The following is a 20,292-nucleotide window of genomic DNA, read 5'->3' as shown; positions in this document are numbered from 1 at the left end:
AGTTGCAGCGTATTGGGCCCCCCTTTAGGCTTTAGCCTTTGGTGGAACGACTTCTATCCCAAACAAAAGCTCCTTTTAAAGAACTTTTGGTCATTTTGATAGTATTAGTTTAACATAGTAAAAGACAGATATTGTTGAAATTGAACAAAGTTATATGTGTGAAAAATAACCAATATGATTTTAAACTCATAATTTCTAAAATATAACAATTTCAATGCTTAGTATTTTTAAAGTCAAACCAGTTAAATTTAAGCTAGCGTTTGGCCATAGATTCCCAAATTTATTTTGAAAAATTTGATTTGGGTGAAGTTTGGTTTGAAGATGAAAATGTGTTTAAATCAATTTTCAAAACATATTTTCCAAGAAAAACATGTATATTATTAGTGTTTGTAAATATTTGGCCAAAACCAACTATTGAGCTGGTTTTAGGATTTGAGATTTTGCCAAAATGTAGGCGAAGTCTGTGGCCAAATATACAACAACAACAACATACCCAATATAATCCCACAAGTGAGGTCTGGGGAGGGTAGTGTGTACGCAGAACTTACCCCTACCTGGTGAAGTCAAAAGATTGTTTCCAATAGACCCTCAACTCAAGGCCAAATATGTTTTTGTCAAATAAAATCCAAATTATTTTGGCAAAATCTATGGCCAAACGGGTCTTCCACCTCTGATTATAGGTAAATCTTTATGATCAAAATTAATTTATTACCAGGTAAAATAGTTACTTACTATAAGATTAAACTATACTTTTGATATGTAAATTAATCTTCAAGTTATATATATATATATATATATATAGTGTTTGTCTGTTTTCTTGGAAAGTGTTGGATTTCATTGCCTTTCATATTTTCTCGAGATCCAACCAAGAGTTTGTTGTGAAGACTTTTCCACGATTTTAGCCGGGATATGATCAGCTAAATAATCTGCTTAGTGGGTTAAGTGAATTTGGGAATTGTTACTTGGAAATTTGGTAGTTTATTAATTTTTGTGTTCATGTACCTTGGATTCTGTCTTTGTGTGGCCCCTCCATATTCTTGGAAAACTTACGTATTTTCACATGTTAGGGTTTCCTCACCATTCTCCAAATGGTTTATGTATAATTGTTTAAATAAATTTCATGGGAAAACTAATTCAAAATTGCAATAGGAAATTTTAGTTATTTAAGATTTGATTTATTTAATTCAAGTCAAAATAAGATTTACAGTTAGAATAAATATAAGAATATGATTTCTTGTTTCTAGTTGAAATAGGTTTCCTAATATTATAAATATGGGTATTGATAGCTTATTTTATATGTTGAGGAAATAAAAAATTGCAGATAGCTTTCAGAAATTTATAATAAAATATTTTTCCTTCAATCTAGAGGGGAATTCTTCCACCCATCCTACTTCACTTTTTAAAAGTTTTTTTTAGTTGGTTTCCCACCAGGTATCCGGTAGCCGTAATAAAGCCCGACTATATCCGAATTTGCGCCGCGTAGGGCACCATTCGGGGGGAAGCGCACCCTATCAAGGATTTTTCCATACCCAGGGCTCGAACTCGAACCCTCTGATTAAGGGAGGAGCAGTCCCATCCACTGCACCACGTCCTATGGTGATACTTTTAAAAGTTAATAGTGACAATGTTAATCTATCATACAATATACACTGATAGAATTAGGAGATTGTTACTCTATTTTCAAAATTATCACAACACATTTGCAATGAAGAATTATCTATAGGTCAACTTGATTTGATGATGTAAAAATTTATACATTGTTTCTACTTATAATTTTATATTTTAAACCATTTCCCTTTACGTAATTTATACATTGTTTCTACTTATAATTTAATATTTTAAACCATTTCCCTTTACGTAATTTGTACATTGTTTCTACTTATAATTTAATATCTTAAACTATTTCCCTTTTCGTTTTCAATGGGGTGGATGGAAAGTAGGAATAGAATGACATAGTATTTTTATTTTATATTTTTCCCTTTTAAGGGCTTACTTTTAAAGTATTAAGAAGAAAGTTGACAAGTTTGGTATTATATTCTCTCAAAAATTAAGAGGATGATCTGGCTTTCAACTACCAAGAGAAAAAAATTATTATTGATACCACGAAGACTATTTCAATTTTCAGCAAATGAAATCCTGGTTCACGTTTGGATCAGCCAGGGGGGGGGGGGGGGCGCAATAACATGACAATATTTTCCAAGAAATTATTAAATTCTATTGATATTGAGAGATTATTTGAGAATGAGAATTAATGTAAAAATAACTTGATGATGTTGACAAGCTTTTTTGAGGATTTTGTACTAGTGGACATTATTAACTTGGCCACCCCAGCCATGTTCTCAGAGCAGATTAATTATTTGTTTGGACTTGTTTACAATGCTCAAAATCAGATAGCAACTACTCGATGAAAACAAGCTTTGAGATGTAGGCTTATAGCCTCAAGCATTAATCTGGAAGATGTGGAAGTTTAGTGAGAGGGACAAAACTACGTAGAAAAAGATTATATATACAGTCAAACCTCTCTATAACAGCCTCATTTGTTCTGATATTTTTTGGCTTCTATAATGAATGATTGTTATACGCCTATAACAGCATTTGACATTTCATATTTTTTGGGATGTTATAGATAAAACTTATCAAAAAATCAATTTTTTTTATGTTACATAAAAATATAAAAAAATTATTCAAAATTTAATATATTAGAAATTATACACATTTCACTGGGTAAATATTTAAGAAAGCTAATACATTATTAATAAATTCATAACTAAACGTACAAAGATTTAAACTCTAACACACACATTTTAAAGTTACTAGGAAAATAAATTCTTTCAAGAATGATGTAAGAACTTCACAATTGTAGCTATTTCGTAGATTTTATTCTCTTACTACCAATATAACATTTGAATTGGCGAAGATCCGTGTCCAAATTTTGAGCAAAAAGGTATCTAATGGAAATTATATCATATGCAAATCTTCAAATCTTATGTCTTATGCAAGATAAAAACTTTGTTTAATAGAAACGATTGTGTGTATATTTTTAGAATTATTATTAATAATCTTAAAGATTCTACATGACTATTCTAGAGGGATAATTTTACAGAGAGTGTTCTGCTATAAATATAACTGTCATTGTTAATGTTATAGATAAAAAGCTGTTATAGAAAGGTAAAATATAACTTAAACCGTACGTATGTATATATGTTTGAATGCTTAGACCTCGCACTAAATCCGTCTCTGAACAAAAATATTTTGGCTTGATTTTAATCTCGAAACAGTCGAGCCTAACATGAAGTTGGAAATCTTAATTAGACGTCAAGACAGAGATCAAATTGCAGTTTATAATAATTAATGCCAGCCACCTTTTTTATTAAGGAGGAAATCTTTTATTGGTTTGCAACTCTGTTAGTTATACGACATGTTTTAGGTTGTGGGACGAGACAGCACGAAGGGCCACAGAGAGTTGTACTCCAAGTATGAAGAGAAGTTTTATTTTGTGTCTCATACAACTGACACTAGTTGTATGAGGCTTTTTTTTGTCTCATAAATTTGTGGATCCCAATCTTACACTTCTGGGTCCACAGAATTGTGGGTCCACAAAATTGTGAGATAAAAAGTTGCCTCATACAACTAATGTCAGTTGTATGAGACACAAAATAAAATTTTCCAAGTACGAAGGACTTTAAGAATTGTACTACCTCTAGTCTATATTATCTTTTACACACCCCTTAAAAAAGATTAATATAGATATATATATTTTAAATCTTTTTACCATTCGTTATCTCTCTTAACCGTCTCATTTAATTAATACTTCACTTAAACGGGAGCAACAAGGGTATATCTTGAACAAAGTGATGCAAATGCTTGTTGTTTACTAAAACGATTAATTAAGTATTTTCTCTTCTCTAGTTAGTTTACTACAATTGTTACTGGTAAATCTAACTAGCCGGTATTTCTGTTTTCTAGCCATTGCCATGTATCGGAGTTTGGTAACCCATGCTCCAGTTTGCCCGGTACTTGTAACGACCTAACCGGTGGTTTTAAGTATTTGCATTCCGTTCAGCAATTTGTAGTCTTGAGCGGCATCAAATGATATATTATGACTTGTGTGAATCGTCGGTTTTGGTTTTCAGGTTATTCGGAATCGATTAGGAGGAATGAATTTCATTGTTGAAGCTTAAAGTTGGAAGAGTTGACCAAGTTGGCTTTTGTCAATTTGACCCCGGAATGGAGTTTTGATGGTTCCGTTAGGTGCGGATGGTGATTTTGAACTCGGGCATATGCTCGAATTTGCATTTGGATGTTTCTAGAAGGTTTCGGCACAAATTGGCGAAAAAATGAAATTTGAAGGTTTAGAAAGTTCATAAGTTTAACCGAGAGTTGAATTTGAAGATATCAAATTCGGAATGTGGTTTCGGGAATTGAAATAGCTTTGTTATGTCATTTGGGACTTGTGTGTAAAATTTAAGTTTATTCTAAGTTGATTTGATATGTTTCGGCACGAGTTTTGGAAGTTGAAAGTTCAAAAGTTTATTAAGTTTGATTTGAAGTGCGATTCATCGTTTAGATGTTGTTATGCGTGATTTTAGGCCTCGAGTAGGTCTTTGTTATGTCATGGGACTTGTTGGTATATTTGGACAGGGTCCCGAGGGGCTCGGGTGAGCTTCGGACGAGGTTCAAATTATTTTGTCGCATATTGCAAATTGCTGTGGCTGCTAGTTCTGGTATTACCGCACCTGGAGGAGTTATGGGTGCAGGTGCAGAACCGCAAAAGCGACAAAAGAGTTGCAGGAGCGGAAGTGGAACTGGGAGCAAGGCTCCGCAGATGCAAGAAATGGGCCGCACCTGCGGAAGCGGTGCCTTGGGTTGCAGGGGCGAGGTATGGCGCATGTGCGATATGGCAGAGCCGCACCTGCGGGCGCGCAGGTGCGAAGTGATGTTCCGCAGAAGCGATGGCTGTTGAGTTGTTTGTTCGCATAAGCAAAGATTGGGCCGCGTATGCGTGTCCGTAGAAGCGGAAATTTGGTTCGCAAATGCGATAAGCGCTGGTATAATGCTTTAAGTTCGAGGATTGGCCATTTTTATCACATATTGAGCTATTGACTTCGGAGTGGAGAGATTTTGGAGGCAAATTTCATCACAAGGATTGGGTTTCGAACCGTTCGGAGGTCGGTACGCGCATGATGACATTTTGGAGCATCGTTTGACTTGCTCGGTATTGGATTTGGCTTGTTCGAGGTAAGTAACACTTCTAATCTTGCTGCTGAGGGTATAAAATCCTGAATTATGTGCTATGTGATTGATGTTGAGGTGACGCGCATGCTAGGTAATGGGCGTGTGGGTGTGCACTGTAGAAATTGTGATTTAGTCGGTTCCATAGAATTGTGTAGCTACCTTATCTGAATATTTTTTTTACTGTAACTCTATGTGTTAGAGCTCTTGAGCTGGAATTTATGCTAGAAATCATGTTTAGGCTATATGTTCGTCTATTGGGGCCCACAATGGTCGTTCCTTGTTGTTGAGTTATTTGCTTAATTGCAACTATGTACTTAGTCGTATTCATCATTACATATCATATCTCAATATCTGTTATTGTATATTATCGCATCTCATATCATTGACTTGGGCTGCTTAACATGAGTGTTGTGAGCCCGAGAGACTGGAGAGATTGATGACTGAGTGAGGCCGAGGGCATGATTGTGAGATATTGATACTATAGCGTACTAAGTGACTGAGTGTGGCGAGTGATTGAGCGCGATGAGTAGAAAGTATGAGACAATGAGATTGAGTACTCTAAGAATGTGAGTATATGAGTTCATCACAGAGAGGCACTGTATTTGACATGCGCACTTGAGATACATGCATAGAGATGCATTTCCTTATGCTATCCAGTTTTTGGTGACATTTATGATTTCACTTGCTTATCAACATGTTGGTAAAGATACGTACTTCTCTCATGCTATCTGAAAATGAAATATCTTAATTATTGTTGAAAGATTTGTGGCAAAAATAACAGTTTTCAGACTTACCATAATTTTGGTGATTTCGGCGAAAGAATTGAGAATTTTTTGTTATACTTGAAAAGTGTGTCTATTCCGTAACTATGAATGAGTTGAGCATCTTATCTCTGAGTTATTTTCTTGTACCATTTTTATTATATTGTTTTGAACTGTGGTGGGTTATTGGAGTTGGACTCGGACCCTTGTCCCAGATCGTCACTACTTTCAACGTAAGGTTAGGTTTGTTACTTATTGAGTACATGGGGTCGGTTGTACTCATACTATACTTCTGCACCTTGTGTGCAGATGTTGGATGTTGCTGCGTACAGCGGGAGCTGGATCTGAAGATGTACCTGCGTCCCAGTCATAGTTGCTTCTTGATCCTGGTAGCCTTAGTATTTCAGATATGTTCATGTATATTTCAGACAAATAATGTATTTTATTTCAAACCAGTTTTGTAAACTCTATATCTTAGAAGCTCATGATTTGTACTTTCAGTCCTGGGAAAGTTGTATAAAATTCAGTTATCTCATCTTTGATTCACATCAGTGTTATTATATTATGTTATTTTGTTAATTGACTTACCTAGCGGGTTGGGTTAGGTGTCATCACGATGGATTGGATTTTGGATCGTGACACCATTCTTTTTTACTTATCCAATATACAACAAAACAAATTAAATTCTAAAATCATCTATGATTTTTGCTCCATGCACGTCATTTGTGGGAGTCAATCTTGTTTTATACGTGGGCTAATTAGTTTGGATCACTCCTTCATGTAGTAAATGCTGCAATCACAGGAAAAATTGTATAAATTGTTTATTGTTAGGATAGAGATATATGGTATAGATAGCTCACAGCCTACTACTCACTACTCCTATACAGAATGGCAAATACTAACATTTATATGAAATTATGTCGCAAACTAGATTGAAAATAGCTGAACACTGAAAACAAAAATAAAACAAAAATTCAATCGTATGAATCAGAAGATGAATTCTAAGAAGATTACAAAACGAAAAATTATAATAGTATAAGATTACTGTTGATCGAAACGGTCTTGATATTACAATTGTCTTCTGGAATTTATGACCTACATTCCTAGTTACTCCTCCTCGTGCATGACGACACTGAGTCTGGGAAAATATAGGATATCCAAACACAAGGTGACAGGAGGATACTCATACTCGAAATTATTCGATATACAAACCTTTGTAACAAATCGTTGTTGTTTAGGATTATAGATGGAGAAATGGTATTTCGTTGGTCCTTTAAATACAATATCACCATTTCCTGTGCAATACAAAAGCTCACTGTATCTTTCAAAATAATGCTCGCAAAACCCTAATGGTACGTCGCAAACTTTCATTAACCATTTCCATCCATCTCGTTCCATGATCCAAATGTCCAAGTCTTTATCAGTGGTTTTTCTACCGTATAAACTGAGGCGACCTTTCAAAGTAGTCAAACGAAACAATTGATCATCTTCACTTGTAAATTTTGGTTTTGGAAGTACTTTCAGTTCGTCTGACTTCACATCAAAATATATAATTGTTGAAGCTTTACATACCAGATGATCAACTTCTTGATTTAGAGACCAAAATACACAATCCTCTGTGCTAATACCCTGACCATAGTAATATGTCCCTGAATTAGTTGTTCCACTTAAACTAAAAAGACTTTGCTTTACTATAGGAAGATTTTTTATGCCGTCCAACAATTGCTATTTCTCATAGACCAAACAGCATAAAACTCGTTATAGATCGAAATAATTTTGTAATCATCAGTACTAGAATCATAACACATCCCACAACCATAAGGAAGCATTCTTTCATCGTCGTCGTCGTCATCGTAAGCTTCCGGATATGGACATAGGAGAGTTCGTTGTTGTCTGATTGATGGATTCCACAAAATAAATGTCTTATTAGACTTACGTTTCTTCAATAGTACCAATCCATCATGTGAGCATAAAACGTCATGATCATCATTGAATATCTTTAGAGGAAAGAGTTGCCTTTCTATGGCAACTTGTGGACTAATTTCCAAGTCCATAAACCTGAATTCGGAGGTAAAAGCTCTTTGTAACAAGAGTTTTTTACGTACCAAAGCTTTGGAATGATCACGGTGAGCTTTTGTGAATTCTTCCTCAGAGATTATAGAATTCCATGGTGCGGAAACAGATCGAAAACGTAACAAAGATTTAACAGGTAGATTAATAAGGATACGATATAAGATATCACATGGAACAATGGATGTACTATCTTCAAAGGCTGGCTTCTTATGTAACTTCGTCTCCTTTGACATTATTATGTGTTGGGGGGCAAGTTGTGGCGCAGGAAAAACAGCTTCCTATATATTAGGGTTTAATAATATTGGAGAATGAAGTAACATAGGAGAAGGAAATTGAAATTCAAGACTTGTTGTGAGGAAAAAGAATTCTTTTCCTTTATGGAATTTATACTATGACGATTCTTTCCCACGAACCCTACCAAAACTCAACTTATATATTTGCTACTTGCTATTCTGTATGTTGCACTAGTCTAACATGATATGTCATAACTAGTTAACAATGGATAGTATAAGAATTATTTAAAATGTCGCTATATATAAGTTTAACCTTTCAAATTACTGATGACTAAGCAAAAAAAGTGAAATTAATTACTGAGATGGTAATTAAGAGCTTGTTTGACCAAGCTTCTGGGTTAAAAAGTACTTTTGGAATAATTTAAGGTGTTTGACCAAAATAAAAAGTAATTCTAAGCAAAATCAGAAGTAGTTTTTCTATTTCTGGAGAGAAGCTACAAATTATAGCTTCTTCCAAAAAGCAGAAGCAGAAAATTAATTTATTCAAGACAAATATAACCTTACAATAAATTTATATTTTATAAATTATCCCTCATTAATTTAATAATTTTTTCTTTTCCTTTTTGTTTTTATTTAACAACAACAACAACAACAACAACAAACGCAGTATGATCCCAATAGGTGGGGTCTGGGGAGGGTAGTCTGTACGCAAACCTTACCCCCACCTAATGCAGGTAGAGAGGTTGTTTCCAATAGACTCTCGGCTCATGAAGGGCAAGAAGAAAAAGAGGAAAGCAAGGAAGGAAGAAAGAAGGTTTGTTTTTATTTCTATTATACATTTCTTCTCTTTGTGCTTTAATCATATTTTTATTCTCTTTCTCCTATTCCTAAGAGTATATTTTAAATTTGTATTGAATGATGTATTTTGACATAATTAAATTATCATGTAAATAATAAGTAATACCAAACACTCAATGTTATTGCTTTAGAATAACTATATTTTATATTAGTTAGAATTATTAATTTATATTTTTACTTTACGTTTTATATTTTAATTGAATATGTTTTTAATAAAGTTTTAATTATTTTTCTTTTCTAAATAATACTAATCGAAAATTGAACCTTTATTTTCCTTTTCGTAATTCAATACTTAAAGTGCTTTTTAAAAGATTGGTCGAATACAATGAGCTTGCAAAAAGCACTACTCAAACGAATTGACCAAACACAAACTGCTATTGTACAAAAGTACTTTTTCAAAAAGCACTTTTGAATAAAAGCGTTTTTCAAAATAAGCAATTTTTGGCAGCTTGGCTCTAAATCTTGTTTAACCCCAAAATCGGATAACAATTGAATTTGTAGGTGGTTTTAAGGATACGCGGATTAATTTGACACGAAGCAACAAATTGGATTAGATTGAACAAGAAAAGATAAAAATAAATTCAAACCACGCGCACGGGACAGTTTCAGCCTTAGTGAAATGTTCACCCTCGATTCGGGCTCAATGTGACCAATACTGATGAATGAGATAAAAGCTAACGATAGAGAAAAATAATAATATATTACCTTGGATACGTGTTACAACGTGTGTTATGAAATATCAGACCCCCTTTGATAGGTTACAAGTATTTTGGGCATAAGTACTTTACTTTATGTTTTGATGATCTAACAAACTTACCATCCAAAACCAGATAAAGAACCTGTTACACATTTACAAGACCTTGAGATCACACAGTTCCAGGTTTGGATCCAGCGTGGGATATAACTCAACTCTTCAGAGTGGAAGGAACAGCTGACGGAACAGGTCCCTACCAGTTCCCGATGAGAGTGTATGAAATCAACTCTCCAGCTGGAAAGTTGCTGCCTGTACACGCTACTGCACTAGAACAATGCAGCAGTCAACTTTCTGTGGACACGGCTTTTTACCTACCTTGCTTACATCATTGTAAGTGTTGTCATACATGTATAAATACAATCAAGGAAGGTAAAACAACTCACCTCATGAGAGAACCAGATAAAAGACCTGAAGCATGCCTGACACAATCATTCAAGTTAATCGACTCAAGATAATCTGGGCAGTGTGCATTTAGATTCACAAGAACCAGATTAGGGACCTGATCCCTTGGTGTTCCCCTGACAGAAGTATGAGTCAACTATACAGCTGGAAACAACTGCAGAAAGTGACTGTCTGTAACTGTACACGCGACAGTGCAGCAGACAGTACGGCAGTCACTTCCCATTGGGAAGAGGCATGTACTAACCAAGATTTGACATCACCAATATGAATTAACATCACCATGGTGATGTCTTTTGTAGTATAACAACCTGGTGCAAGGCACAAGACAATCGACTAAAAACTTGCAAAATTAGAAAAGAAAATATTCTCTCAAGTGCTAGCTACAACCTCTCTCAAGAACAAGGCTGCTGCAACCTCAAGGACCAGATCCAAAGATTGAAGATATCTTAAGTCCTTAGGTTTGTTGAGTCTCTGTTATTTGTTCTTCATTTGTAACTCCTACTTAGCTTAGTTAGAAACATTGTGTAGGAAACCCTTTGCAAATCATAAACCCTTGTGTTTGTGTCTTGGCTAGAGTTAGTCGAGTTGTGAAGTCTTTGTAATATAGTTATTACAAAGTGGCTTGTAATGGTGTTGTTGCAAGTTAGTTGAGTTAAAATCTTTATAATAGAGTTATTACAAAGTGGCTTGTTATAGTGTTGTTACAAGTTAGTTGAGTTAAAGTCTTTGTAACTAGTGAGTGACAAAATGGTTTGTGGTAAGTGAATCACAAGTTAGTTGAAGTCTTTGTAATAGAGTCATTACATTGTGGCTTTGTCACGACCCTAGTTCACCCTCCATGAACATGTCGTGATGGCACCTAGTTCCTACAACTAGGTAAGCCTAACAATGCGGAAATGTATATAACTTGCGAAAACATTTAATTTAATTAAGCAAAACTAGAAGAAAACAGTGAATAAGTGCCACCTGGCATATACAACTCAAAAATAAATCGCGGAAGTCAAAATCTCAACCGAAAACCCGGAAACTCACGGGAACCACAGGCTAACAGAAACATAGTACGCTGCTCTACCTCCAGAATATCTAAGCAACTGAGAGAAAGGGAATAAACTAAGTACTAAAACTGGAACATAATAGAGACTCCTGGTCTGCGGACGTGGCAGATATACCTCGAAGTCTCCGTGTATCTCCTCGCCTCAAGGATAGTGCGCCTGAGTAGAGGTACCTGGGTCTGCACATGAAAAACATGCGCAGAAGGGGCATGAGTACACCACGGCGGTACTCAGTAAGTGCCAAGCCTAACCTCGGTTGGGTAGTGACGAGGAAGGTCAGGGCCCTACTGAGGTAAAATATAATAATAATCAACAGTATGAAAAATTTGACGGAAATAATGAGTACAACAGTGAGATAAGACAGGTCAACGAGGCAATAACAACTATACAAGAACAAAACAAACACAGAATGACTACAGTTCAATACCAAGGATAACAATGAGGGCCTCCCAGGATACCGTCCTGTAGCCCTTTCCTCAACTGTCCAGTGGATCTCCCGGGATACCGTCCCATAGTCCAACTCATGTGCCAAACCGAAGGATCTCCCGGGATACCGTCCCGTAGTCCAACCATCAATATGCAGGGGGATCTATCGGGAATCTAACCCACAGTCCCAAAGTAAAAGTGCAGGGGGATCTATCGGGAATCTAACCTGCAGTCCCAAAGTAAAAGTACAGGGGGATCTATCGGGAATCTAACCCGCAGACCCAAAGTAAAAGTGCAGGGGGATCTACCGGGAATCGAACCCGTAGTCCCAAAGTAAACAGACAAGGGGGGGGGGGGGGGAGCTACCGGAATCCCACATCCGTAGTCCCAATATAAAAGCGCAACCACAACCAGAATGAAGTACAAAAGACAAGCAACAGGTAGTACTAGCCTAGCATGCTTCACGTAGTACAGTTAAGGCAACTTAAGCAATTTGACAAGTTAAATCAACTAAACATGCTTTCCTAATCTAACACAGGCTATAATTTCAAGTAGAATAAAGCAAATATGAAAGGAACTAAATCGCAATATCTTAAGTAAATACCGGATTTTCAACAATTGGCACAAGTACGCGCTCGCCACGTCGCGTACAAGGCTCTCAAATACCAAATAACAAAATCCTAAGGGGAAAGGTCTCCCACACAAGGTTAGACAAGCCACTTACCTCGAACCGGCTCAATATCAACTAGAAACCACGCCCTTGCCACGAGTATCCGACTCCAAATGGCCCAAATCTATTCAATTCAATTACACATTGTAAATAACATCGCAAACAACTGGTTTTGCTATTTAATTCAAAGCTACGTCGTGAAATTAGGTGAAATGACCAAAATGCCCTTCAGGCCAACGCCTCGGAATCGAATAATTTTCACATTTTCAGAACCCTCGTACTCTCACGAGTCTAACCATATAAAAATCTCCCAAATCGGAGGTCAAATGCCCACTCAAAACTCAATGGTTTAGCCTATTCTTCCAAATTTTGATCCCAAATTCTTCCAATGGTCAAATGCCCACTCAATGGTCAAATGCCCACTCAAACCCCAAATTCTTCCAATTTTGATCCCAAATTCGAATTTTAATGATGGATTTAACTACAAAATGATGAAATATAACTAGAAGGGATTAGAGAAACGTTACCCAATAATCTCCTCTTCAAAACCCTCTGAAAATCGCCCTTACCCGAGCTCAACTTGATTTTTTCTAACTTATGAAATCAAACCCTCGAAATTTCTATATCTGCACAGGTATTTCTGCTTCTGCGGACAAGGGACCGCATCTGCGGTCCCGCTTCGGCGGCCAATTTACCGCTTCTGCGGTTTTTCATTAAATTCCAGGCTTCCGCTTCTGCGGTCTTAAACCGCACCTGCGGTTGCCGCTTCTGCGATACACTTACTGCTTCTGCAGTTTCACACAAAGGGCCCAGGGCCGCATCTGTGATAGGGGCCTCGCAAGTGCGTAACCGCATCTGCGGTAGGTCTTCCGCACCTGCGGAAAAAGCTGAGGGAGCCCAATTTCGCTCCTGTGATGATCAGGCCGCTTCTGCGGCTCCGCACCTGCGGAACCCAAACCGCAGGTGCGGTTATGACAGGTACCAGCAGTCTTCAGCAACTCTTAAATTCCAAAAACCTTCCGTCAACCATCCGAATTCATCCCGAGGCCCCTGGGACCTCAACCAAAAGCACCAATAACACCTAATACCTCATTCAAACTTGTACCAATCCTTAAACCACCTAAAACAACGTCAGAAACTCGATAAATTCAAGGATTTCAGCCTAAGAACTTCAAATTCCATCAAAATGCACTTTCGATCAAAAACCTAACCAAAACACGTCCGAATGACCTGAAATTTTGCACACACATCCCAAATGACATGACGGAGCTATTGTAACTCTCGGAATTCCAATCCCACCCTCGGATCAAAAACTCACTATCGGACCAGAAACTTCAAAAATTCAACCTTCGGCATTTCAAGCCTAAAAGAGCTACGGACTTCCAAAATACATTCCGAACACGCTCCCAACCCCGAAATCACCTAACGGAGCTAACAGGACCATCAGATTTCCATTCCGAGGTCGTCTTGACACTGTGCCGACTACGGACCACTTTTCCACACTTAAGCTCTCATTTAGAGACTAAGTGTCCCAAAACTCTCTGAAACTCAACACCGAACGTCCCGGCAAACCAAAATAGCAGAAATGAACTTAGGGGAAGCAGTTAATGGGGGATCGGGGCGTAAATTCTTAAGACGACCGGCCGGGTCGTCACATCCTCCTACACTTAAACATTCTTTCGTCCTCGAACGAGCATAGAGAACATACCTGAAGTAGTGAAAAGATGAGGGTACTGGCTGCGCATATCCCGCTCGGTCTCCCAAGTCGCCTCCTCGGCTGGCTGACCCCGCCACCGAACCTTCACTGAAGCAATGCTCTTTGACCTCAACTTTCTGATTTGTCTGTCCAATATAGCCACTGGCTCCTCAACATAGGATAGATCCTTGTCTAACTGGACTGAACTGAAATCCAACACGTGAAACGGACCACCGTGATACCTCCGGAGCATCGAAACATGAAATACCATATTAACTCCGGCCAAACTGGGAGGTAAGGCAAGCTCATAGGCAACCTCCCCAACTCGCCTCAAGACCTCAAAAGGGCCAATAAACCTCGGAATCAACTTCCCTTTCTTCCCAAACCTCATGACGCCTTTCATAGGCGAAAGCCGAAGCAGAACCCGCTCACCAACCATATATGAAACATCACGAACCTTCCTGTCCGCGTAACTCTTCTATCTAGACTGGGCTGTACGGAGTCTATCCTGAATCGTCTTAACTTTCTCCAATGCATCCTGAACTAACTCTGTGTCCAATAGCCTGGCCTCACCCGGCTCGAACCAACCCACCGGAGATCTACACCTCCTACCATATAAAGCCTCATACGGAGCCATCTGAATGCTGGACTGATAACTGTTGTTGTAAGCAAACTCCGCCAATGGCAAGAAATGATCCCAAGACCCTCCAAACTCAACCACACACGCACGGAGCATATCCTCAAGAATCTGAATAGTGCGCTCGGACTGTCCGTCCGTCTGGGGGTGAAATGCTGTGCTCAACTCCACCCGAGTACCTAACTCCTACTGCATGGCTCTCCAGAACCGCGATGTAAACTGGGTACCTCTGTCCGAAACGATAGAAACAGGAATACCATGCAGACGGACGATCTCCCGAATATAAATCTCCGCCAACCGCTCCAATGAATAAGTGGTACACACAGGAATGAAATGAGCGGATTTGGTCAGCCGATCCACAATGACCCAAATGGCATCAAACTTCTTCAAGGTCCGTGGAAGTCCCGATACAAAGTCCATGGTGATGGCTCCCACTTCCACTCTGGAATCTCTATCTGCTGAAGCAACACACCCGGGCGCTGGTGCTCATACTTCACCTGCCGGCAGTTGAGGCATCTAGACACATAACCAACTATATCCTTCTTCATCCGCTTCCACCAATAGTGCTGCCTCAAGTCCTGATACATCTTCGCGGCACCCGGATGGATAGAATACTGCGAACTATGGGCCTCTGCTAGAATCAACTCTCGAAGACCATCAACGTTGGGCACACAAATCCGGCCCTGCATTTTCAATACCCCGTCATCTCCAATGGTCACATCTCTGGCATCTCCATGCTGAACCAGGTCCTTAAGGACAAGTAAATGGGGGTCATCATACTGCTGCTCCCTTATACGATCAAATAAGGAAGACCGGGAAACCACACAAGCTAGAACCCGACTGGGCTCCGAAAGGTCCAATCTAACAAACTGGCTAGCTAAGGCCTGAACATCCATCGCCATAGGCCTCTCCGAAGCTGGTAAATATGCCAACTCCCCAAACTCTCCGCCCGGTGACTCAAGGCATCTGCCACTACATTGGCCTTGCCCGGGTGATACAAAATAGTAATATCATAGTCCTTCAACAACTCTAACCACCTCCTCTGGCGCAAATTTAGGTCCTTTTGCTTGAACAAGTGCTGCAAACTCCGATGGTCAGTATAAATCTCACAAGGCACACCGCACAAATAATGACGCCAGATCTTCAAGGCACGAACAATAGCAACTAACTCAAGGTCGTGGACAGGGTAGTTCTTCTAATGTATCTTCAACTGTCTGGAAGCGTAGGCAATAACCCTACCACCCTGCATCAACACCGCTCGAGGCATCACAATAGAAAGTATAAGACCCCGAACCGGTAGGCAACATCAAAATTGGGGCTGTAGTCAAAGCTGTCTTGAGCTTCTGAAAGCTCGCCTCACACTCCTGTGTCCACTGAAATAGGGCACCCTTCTGGGTCAATCTAGTCATAGGGGCAGCAATCGATGAAAATCCCTCCACGAAGCGACGGTAGTAGCCCGCCAAGCCAAGGAAACTGCGAATCTCTGTAGCTGAAGACGGCCTGGGCCAACTCTGCACGGCCTCTACCTTCCTCGGATCCACCCGAATACCCTCACTAGAAATCACATGGCCTATGAATGCCACAGAACTCAGCCAAAACTCACATTTTGATAACTTCGCATATAACTTCTTCTCCCTCAAGGTCTGAAGCACGGTCCTCAGGTGCTGCTCATGATCTTCCCGAGTTCGGTAATACACCAGAATATAAAAACAATGACGAACGAGTCCAGATATGGCCTGAATACACTGTGCATCAAATGCATGAAAGCTGCTGGGGCATTGGTCAGCCCAAATGACATAACAAGGAACTCGTAATGACCATACCGAGTCCTGAAGGCAGTCTTCGGGATATCTGGCTCCCGAATCTTCAACTGATGGTAACCTGAGCGCAAGTCGATCTTAGAAAACACCTGTGCGCCCTGAAGCTGGTCAAACAGATCATCAATACGAGGCAAAGGATAATGGTTCTTCACTGTAACCTTGTTCAACTAACGGTAGTCAATACACATGCGCATAGAATCATCCTTTTTCTTCACAAACAAGACAGGAGCACCCCACGGTGAAACACTGGGTCGAATAAAACCCTTACCAAGCAATTCCTGCAACTGATCCTTCAACTCCTTCAACTCAAGAGGAGCCATACGATACGGAGGAATGGAAATGAGCTGAGTGCCCGGTAACAGATCAATGCCAAAATCAATGTCTCTATAAGGCTGCATGCCCGGAAGATCAGCTGGAAATACATCGGGATAGTCCCGTACCACTGAAACTGAGTCAACAGAAGGGGTGTCAACACTGACATCTCTCACATAAGCTAAATACGCGGCACACCCCTTCTCAACCATACGCTGAGCTTTAAGAAAAGAGATAACTCTACTGGGAGTGTGATCTAAAGCACCCCCCCCACTCAACACGTGGTATACTTTGCATGACCAGCGTCACGGTCTTGGCGTGACAATCAAGAATAGCATAATGGGGCGACAACCGGTCCATACCCAAAATAATATCAAAATAAACCTTACTGAGTAACAATAAATCTGCTCTGGTCTCAAAACCATGAATAGTAACCAAACATGACCAATAAACGCGGTCCACAACAAGAGAATCTCCCACAGGAGTAGAAACATAAATAGGAAGACTCAAGGAAATCCCGAGGTACACTCAAATGCGGAGCAAAATAAGAAGACACATGCAAATAGGTGGAGCCTAAATCGAATAGAACCGATACACCCATATAACAAACCATGACAATACCTGCGATGAAAGAATCGGAGGCAACAACCTCGGTACGGGCAGGTGGGGTAGCAACTGGGGCTGTAACCATAGCCTGAGAACTCTGCGGGACGCGCTGTGGCTGAGAAGTCTGTGGAGGTGCACTCCTCCCGAGTCTGGGGCAATACCTCACCACATGGCACATGTCACCACACTCAAAGCAACCTCGCGGCCGACGTGGCGGTGGAAACTGTGCAGTACGGGTACTCCAAGACCCCTGAACACCTGAAACTCTGTGTGAAATCTGGGATGCAGACTGAGCTGGCTGAACCACAAAACCTCCACCGTGTCGTACTCTTCTCCCAAAATAAGGACCAACGGGCCTCCCCAATCTACGAGGCCTACTCACTCCTCTATACTCCCCCTCCTGACCACGTCTGCCCTCTCTCTCCTAGACCCACCTGTCTCATACTTGGCGAGAGGTCCTCACCACCCGCTAAACCGGGACCACAGGCTGTGTCGCCATGACGTCTAGAACCTGACCAATGGGAACCTGCTACTCTGGAGTGAGGGCAGCAGGAGTCTGGGTCCCTCCCCCGATCTGTGAAGTAGTCGGTACAACCTGAATCAATCCCGCTTGAATCAACGTACCAAACATGCTCAGGAACTGCGCCAAAGTCTCCTGAAGAGCTGGAGTAGTAGTAGCCGTAGACCTGTAAGGTGACTGAACTCCGGCTGGAAGTGTTGATGGTACCTCGGCGGCAGCTCGCGCAGGTGCTCTCGCTGCACCACGGGCGCGTCCTCGGCCTCTACCCCGGCCCCGACCTCTGACGGCTGCAGTAGGGGGCGCGGGTGCCTGATCATCTCGAGTAGCACGTGTCCTCAAAATCTGTGAGAGAATAGAAGGCAGAAGTTTTAGGATTGTGATGTCAAAAATTTCGCACGACAGGGAGTCAAATGAAGTGAAAGTTTCCTAACGGTTACATAGCCTCTCGTAGATAAGTACAGACGTCTCCGTACCGATCAACGAGACTCTAATAAACCGGCCTGTGTTCCGTGACTCCTATGAACCTAGAGCTCTGATACCAACTTGTCACGACCCCAGTTCACCCTCCATGAACATGTCGTGATGGCACCTAGTTCCTACAACTAGGTAAGCCTAACAATGCGGATATTTATATAACTTGCGAAAACATTAAATTTAATTAAGCAAAACTAGAAGAAAACAGTAAATAAGTGCAACCAGGAATATACAACTCAAAAATAAATCGCGGAAGTCAAAATCTTAACCCAAAACCCGGAAACTCACAGGAACCACAGGCTAACAAAAACATAGTACGCTGCTCTAACTCCAGAATATCTAAGCAACTGAGAGAAAGGGAATAAACTAAGTACTAAAGCTGGAACAGAATAGAGACTCCTGGTCTGCGGACGTGGCAGATATACCTCGAAGTCTCCGTGTATCTCCACACCTCAAGGATAGTGCGCCTGAGTAGAGGTACCTGGGTCTGCACATGAAAAACATGCACAGAAGGGGCATGAGTACACCACGACGGTACTTAGTAAGTGCCAAGCCTAACCTCGGTTGGGTAGTGACGAGGAAGGTCAGGGCCCTACTGAGGTAAAATATAATAATAATCAACAGTATGAAAAATCTGACGGAAATAATGAGTACAACAGTGAGATAAGACAGGTCAACGAGGCAATAAAACCTACACAAGAACAAAATAAACACAGAATGACTACAGTTCAATACCAAGGATAACAATGAGAGCCTCCCAGGATACCATCCTGTATCCCTTTACTCAACTGTCCAGTGGGTCTCCCGGGATACCGTCCCGTAGTCCAACTCATGTGCCAAACCGAAGGATCTCCCGGGATACCGTCCCATAGTCCAACCATAAATATGCAGGGGGATCTATTGGGAATCTAACCCGCAGTCCCAAAGTAAAAGTGCAGGGGGATCTATCGGGAATCTATCCCGCAGTCCCAAAGTAAAAGTGCAGAGGGATCTATCGAGAATCTAACCCGCAGTCCCAAAGTAAAAGTGCAGGGGGATCTACCGGGAATCGAACCCGTAGTCCAAAAGTAAACAGACAAGGGGGGGAGGGGGAGCTACCGGAATCCCACATCCGTAGTCCCAATATAAAAGCGCAACCACAACCAGAATGTTCACAGAAATGAAGTGCAAAAGAAAAGCAACAGGTAGTACTGGCCTAGCATGCTTCACGTAGTACAGTTAAGGCAACTTAAGCAATTTGACAAGTTAAATCAACTAAACATGCTTTCCTAATCTAACACAGGCTATAATTTCAAGTAGAATAAAGCAAATATGAAAGGAACTAAATCGCAATATCTTAAGTAAAAACCGGATTTTCAACAATTGGCTCAAGTACGCGCTTGCCACCTCGCGTACGAGGCTCTCAAATACCAAATAACAAAACCCTAAGGGGAAAGGTCCCCCGCACAAGGTTAGACAAGCCACTTACCTCGAACCGGCTCAATATCAACTAGAAACCACGCCCTTGCCACGAGTATCCGACTCCAAATGGCCCAAATCTATTCCATTCAATTACACATTGTAAATAACATCGCAAACAACTGGTTTTGCAATTTAATTCAAAGCTACGTCGTGAAATTAGGTGAAATGACCAAAATGCCCTTCAGGCCAACGCCTCGGAATCGAATAATTTTCACATTTTCAGAACCCTCGTACTCTCACGAGTCTAACCATATAAAAATCTCCCAAATCGGAGGTCAAATGCCCACTCAAAACTCAATGGT

The 20,292-nt window shown here is 40.3% G+C and overlaps 1 protein-coding gene across 1 annotated transcript; it reads right to left on the bottom strand.

The window, feature by feature from the left end:
• Window positions 1-7,103: 7,103 nt before the first annotated feature.
• LOC109219459 (F-box/kelch-repeat protein At3g23880-like) lies at window positions 7,104-8,302 on the bottom strand. Its single transcript, XM_019383919.1, has 2 exons — window positions 7,717-8,302; window positions 7,104-7,645 (listed from the first exon to the last, which is right to left on the bottom strand). Exons 1-2 carry the CDS (start codon window positions 8,300-8,302, stop codon window positions 7,104-7,106), a joined length of 1,128 nt encoding a protein of 375 aa, XP_019239464.1.
• Between the last annotated feature and the right edge of the window lie 11,990 nt (window positions 8,303-20,292).

The sequence above is a fragment of the Nicotiana attenuata genome, unplaced genomic scaffold (assembly GCF_001879085.1).
Source record: "Nicotiana attenuata strain UT unplaced genomic scaffold, NIATTr2, whole genome shotgun sequence".
In the NCBI taxonomy this organism is placed as follows: domain Eukaryota; kingdom Viridiplantae; phylum Streptophyta; class Magnoliopsida; order Solanales; family Solanaceae; genus Nicotiana; species Nicotiana attenuata.
This window is presented reverse-complemented; position numbering and strand designations above follow the sequence as displayed.